Genomic DNA, 6,059 nt, shown 5'->3' with positions numbered 1-6,059 from the left:
TCTTAAAATGTATGAGAGTGCTTTACCTTTAATTTTCCCACATGCTTTCATAATACCTTCCTCTCTCAGTATTTCAGAGCTGGGTTTTTAATAGTGAAACTGGTCTGAGTTAAAGTATAAAGCTAAATATCGAAGACTGCTATATACCTTACTGAGATTTTTCTAAAAATTCTCCTGGTTAAAAGCCACTTAAAATCCAAATTATGCATATCACTTTTTCACATTTTGTTTCTTTCCTGTTGTCACTCTAACGAACACGTTTAAGGGGTATTATATCACTTATAAAGAATCTTTTCAGTTGCCTTTCCTTTAAAATGCATGAAAGAGTAAGTAAGCACCCACCACTTCTATTAATTTTTAACATCTCCTGTATCTACGTACCAACAGTATGATTTCTTCATCTAAAATACTGAGAGAATAAATGAGATTTATGTTTACTGCTCCTTGCCACTGTAACGAGGTGTCTTTTAAAAATGACTGACATTCATCCACCACTATTGAGTCCACAGTCAAGGATCTTATCTTGACAATAGACCAGGTCTCCCAGCATGAAAGCTCTTTCTTTTTCTTTCTTGCTTGGGAGACACATTATCCTCCACGTATCTCAATATATATTCCCCAAACCACCAAATATGAGCCCAAACGTTTTCGACTTTAGAATACCCCAAAATTCACATGCTCAGAGTGTGATTGGACATTGAGCAGGTTAAGGGAACTCTGACAAGGCCAAGGACCTGGGAATTCCCAGGTGGGAGTTGACTTCAGTTTTGCTCAGTGAGAGGCACCATCAGGGTGAGACTCCCGCTGTACATCATCGAAGAGCGTTGCCTAAGGCTGGATGGAGTAGTTACTTGCAAGTGTGGACGTCCGTCATGCTTTCACACCTCCTGCAGCGAACATAGCAGCACCAGATAAACTTGCACTCACACCTCTCCACGTGCCTGACCACATGGGTGTTGTAGCCTCGGCCACAGCAGAGGAGGTTGCATCCATCCGCACCCTCCGACGTACGGTTGCATTCTCTGCCTTGTGTTCCCGGGATCCCTAATTTCTTATCCTCTACACAGTAATTGGGAGACTTATTAATGTAGAGCAGATCGTCCTTGCGGATTGGTTCTTTCTTCTGGTCTTTTTCTCTCCTGCGCATTTTCCTCTTTATTCTGTCTGAGACTTGAACACTGTTTTCATATTTATCCTTCAACAAATGGCCAATTTTTTCAAAAGAAGACATGGTTTTCCAGCACGTTTTCACAGCACAGGAGCCAGAAACCCCGTGGCAGCGGCAGTCCACTGACATCAACTTGGCGACAGCCTGAAACCAACAGAAATTGTGTTAATATCCCTCTTGAAGTGTTTCATTCAACAACAGAAGCAAACTAGGCTAATCACTTAACTTTCTGGGGCTCTTTCCTCCTGTATCAAAATAATCTTTCATATTGCTTAGGGTTCAAATGTTTTGGCCATCTCTTGACCCTGCAGAACAAACTTTTCCCACTCAAATTTAAAGTAGTGGACCAGGCTAATATTGTTATCAGAGACTATTTGAGATAATAAAGGGAAGCTACTCTTATTTCTAATCTCTTGCTTAATTTGGGGTATGGGAGGATGTTCATGCATGTCTCCTTGTTCCTGATACTGTTTAGCACCTTGCTACTCAGAGTGTGGTTCATGGACCAGCAATGCCAGCGTGCATCACTTGTGAGAAATGCAGACTCTTAGAATCAGAATCTGCATTTTAATAAGATATTCAGGTGACTTGTATGCACATTAAGGTTTGAGAAGCACTCATAGAGCTGCCATCCTCAACTCACATAGCGCCTGAACACACATGTGGAAACTTAACAAACAACCAATGCTCAAATCCCTGAAATTCTGATTTAGTTGGTCTAGGCGGGGTCCAGGTAATGGTATTTCTTTCTACAAAGCTGTTTAGATGGTTCTAAAGAGCATTAAGGGATGAGACTTACTGATTGAATTGAGAGTTCTCAGGTTCGATCACTGTAAAAGTCAGTTACATTCACGGACTTTGCAGGGACATGCTATTCCCTGGTCACTGACCACATGAGAAACCCTGACTAATCAATTTAAGATGGGCAAAAGAAGAAGGGGCCAGAGAGTGTGGTTGCTCCCAGAAAGTATCTTCCTCTCCTCTGAAAAATTAATTCAAAACATATGTCCTATTCTTGATGGATCAGTAGCGCCACCCTAGCATAAAAGGAGGGATAATACTTACGTAAGTTTTCAATTTTATGTGCTGAGTTTAGTTTATACGGACTGAGAAATTAAATGAGATTACACATATCTGTAAAAGCCTATTGCCTGGCACACATTAAGGTCTAAATAAATGCCCCTTTTCTCTGAGAAAAAAAGTGTAGTAAGAGTTGAGATAAATTTTGAATGGGGCTTATAGTGCAAAAACAATATAGAGATTTAAAAAGTTTTAGGGCTCCAATCTTTTACATAGCAGGCTAGTCAGCATGGCTTCCTTCATTCTCCAGAGGATGGCAGAGCAGATTAATAAATCGTCGGGACTAGCTGTAGAGTTGACGTCTGTCAACATGCTGGGTAAACTGAAAAACTGTTCTATCCACTCAATAACTTGGAAAAACCTCACAGCTTAAATTCCGCTTACACATCTTATCAAAACTATAAAATGACAGGCGTTTATACTTTGCTATTTTGTATCAAACATGACATTGACATGTTTGTGGAATGTTACATTTCCTAACAAATTAAACAAAGCTTCTGAACTATCTAATGAGACAGAATATTTCAAACAACTTATAATATTTGCAACTTTGAATAAGAGCATATGGTATTGATTTGTGCAATATTCAATACTTCTTACTGGTGTTTAAAATAATAAACAGAATAGTAGTTAAATCCTGTTCTTTATAGAATACAGCACATATGCTATTTTTGAATTCACAAAACTGAGAATCTAATAGATATGTCTATTGCTTATTAACTCAGGCAAAAAGGTACCTTTCAATGATACGAAAGTAAGTTATAAAGTAGGACACACAGGCTTATTTGGTTAAATATATGGCATTTGATATTCACAAAGCCTTCAATTCTTTAAAATATCTTCAGGCAAATATGTTCAAATTAATGAAATCTGCCTACGTTTTTTTTTTTCAGATTTCAAGTGCTCGAAGAATATAAGGGATAAAAGGGCTCACTCAATGGTAGGAAATAACAAGACAAATTTCCCAAAGAAAGTCAAAGTCTAAGGAGTTATGTTTATGTGTTTAAATCTGATCAATGTCCCTTACGGTCATTTAAAGCTGCCCCTCGCTCCGGATCATGACTGAAGAGCTGACCTTTTTTTAACCAGTTCCGATACCACGCATAGTGTTGCTAATTTGCAAAGCATTGAGGACAAAGTCGGTGCTCACCAAATACTCATTCGATAATTAGTCCAGCTCTCTTGAACAGTTTTAACTCATCCTCTATTGGTAGAGGAAGTAATAAAAACCACCTTCTCAAACAAAAGAGTCATTGCTGGGAGGTTAATGGTATTGGGAGACCTTGACCCAGCTGGGCTCTCCTCCAATTCGTCAGCCTACGACAGTGGTAGTCCACAGGAGTGACACACTACTTCACAGATTTGAAGGATAAAAAGAGAGACTGATTTTTTAACTCAATGATATGACCTGCTGAATTTGTATCAAGATTTTGGGAGCATTGTCTTTCCATAGGAAACTAGCTCTTTTAAATATCTAGAGTTTTTATATCCATAACTTTTCAGAGATGACATTTAAAGAAGTTATATTTTATTATCTTTGAATTCTATTACCTTTTTGACCCTTACAATATAAGTATAAAAGTGTTTTTATCATATATACATATATTCTAGAATAAAAAAACAAATAAACTTCAAGGAGAAGAATCTTAAAAACTTGACATGCAATTTAAATGATTATATCCCCATAACACTCCAAGGAAGAAACTTGGACAAATAAGGATTGATCAAGCAATGTAATCACCACTAGGAAAATTTGATAAAATACAGAATTCAAAGGCAGATCTCACACACACACACAGACACACACACAAAGAAACTACAGAGCTTAGTGCTTCTCAGAGCACACTTTCACAAATTATTTTACTTAATTTAGCTTTATAGAAAGAAACATCTTGCACATAGTAGGTAGTCAATGAACATGAACTTATTCTAATTTTACAGAAAAAAAAACTGTGGTTAAAACACATGTCTTACATAAGGAAATTTGATAAAGTGTATATGTAGCAGGATAATTTTATTAGAACAGAGAAAAATGAAAGTGGCAAACAGTATATTTAAAATAATTACACGAACACTCGAAAAAAGTATATTCTAGAGTTTTTCAGCTAGGGTTTTTAATTAATGTTAAATCATTATTCTGAGCTCCAGTGATGGCACAGTTACTTATTTTTTTGAACAGGGAAAGTAAAAGAATAGTAACTGAATGAGTTGTGTGTGGTTATAAGAAAATTCCTTTCTCTACTCTAGTTGAGTTGTTAAGGTTTATAACGATATTAACAGAGGAATGTTTTGTTAACTATTGCAAACAGATGTGCGCATTTTGGTTGAATATTTTCAAACTATGGGAGGGCAATTAGGAGGCGGGCATTTAATCTAATGAGCTCCTTGTGTTAAGTTTTGGGTTGATACATTTCTAACGAACTGAAATACGAATGATGCATCATCACTTAAAAATAAAAATAGAAGCTGCTTGAGAGTGGTCTAAGGAGTGACTGGTCCCAAAATTTCAACTCAGGTAATATAGCAGGCAGTAATTGTTTTCCAGTATATTGCTTTATCCAGACTTTACAGAGATGACCAAAAACCATTGTAAAACATTTTGTAAAGATGAGCATTTCATTTCGTCAGCTATCAGATGATCTCTTTTTGTTTTTGTTTTTAATGAAAACTGCAACATAAAGTTTGGTGGGTATATGTAGAATTCTTATTCCTCTGACCCATTTTGTTTCTTTTGATCCAAAAATATATTTGAACCTGCTGAAAAGCAAAACACTTATGTGTTGTTCAAGTACTTATAAATATTCTTGAAACAGGTCAATGAAATTTTGGGGTTGGGCCCTTCCCACTTTTTTGAGTTACTCATCATAAAACAAATTACGGGGTAGGGAAACTTAAAAGTTTATGAGGTGGACATGGGAAGAATGGAAATATTTTAAGCACACCAAAAGAAATATCCATAAATATTCCAAGTCACATTATTCCCAGAAGTTCAGCCCCTGGAAGATATCACATCATCCTGTTAGCCAATCACCATTCGGCAACATTATTCTTGGAGTCATAACTTTAGGAATGGTGTCAGAAACCAAGTGGGAATTTAAGGTCAGCGGTTAGAAAATCATCTATCCTGCTCACAGCACTACTAAGCGCCAGTACCCACACTTTTCTGAATGCTTTCCGACATTTGGAGTTTGGGATTTTGAGACTAGGAAAATCAACTCAATTGAATGCAGACCTTGAACTTTACTCAGAAGAATATGCCTGTTAAGTTAAAATCCTATTTGCCAGTATTGCAAATGGAGTTGACTATTCTTCCATGTTAGATAATAACCTGGAAATCCAGTTAGTTTGTTGTTGTGGTTGTCGTGGTTTTTACTTTTTTGGCCACCAAAGGAAAGAAAAATACAAAAATGCTTTGAATTGTAATACTTCATGAGAAAGGACCAATAAAAACACCAGGGTAGTACCCACAAAACATCCAGGTAACATTTGTTTCCATCTAAGCTAATGTGAAAAAAGAGTCAGTAAACTGAAATGTACATGAAATGTATATATGTATAGGCTGAATTATTTTCTGTATAATTAGAATAATAGCAAAAACCTAGGGATGTGAAGAATATATATTTTTTTACAACAATCGATTAAAATAGACTCTGAATAGTTGTATGTTTTTAATAAAATTAGAATATAAATAATGTTTTAAAATCCAAGTTAATAGTTACAAAGGCTAGTAATTAGGTAATTTTCAAAATGCCTAATGTGAACATTCACACAAAACAAAATAAAACTAAATAGCTGACTAATATAATAAAAT

The 6,059-nt window shown here is 36.0% G+C and overlaps 1 protein-coding gene across 1 annotated transcript in view; it reads right to left on the bottom strand.

The window, feature by feature from the left end:
• Nucleotides 1-695: 695 nt before the first annotated feature.
• WNT16 (Wnt family member 16) overlaps nt 696-6,059 on the bottom strand; it is a 9,886-nt gene continuing 4,522 nt past the window's right edge. The window contains exon 4 of the mRNA XM_011357161.2: nt 696-1,312. Within this exon, the coding sequence (XP_011355463.1) occupies nt 848-1,312 (465 nt within the window). The 3' untranslated portion in view covers nt 696-847. The remainder of the gene's footprint in view (nt 1,313-6,059) is intronic.

Source organism: Pteropus vampyrus, unplaced genomic scaffold, assembly GCF_000151845.1.
Source record: "Pteropus vampyrus isolate Shadow unplaced genomic scaffold, Pvam_2.0 Scaffold33, whole genome shotgun sequence".
Classification (NCBI taxonomy): domain Eukaryota; kingdom Metazoa; phylum Chordata; class Mammalia; order Chiroptera; family Pteropodidae; genus Pteropus; species Pteropus vampyrus.
This window is presented reverse-complemented; position numbering and strand designations above follow the sequence as displayed.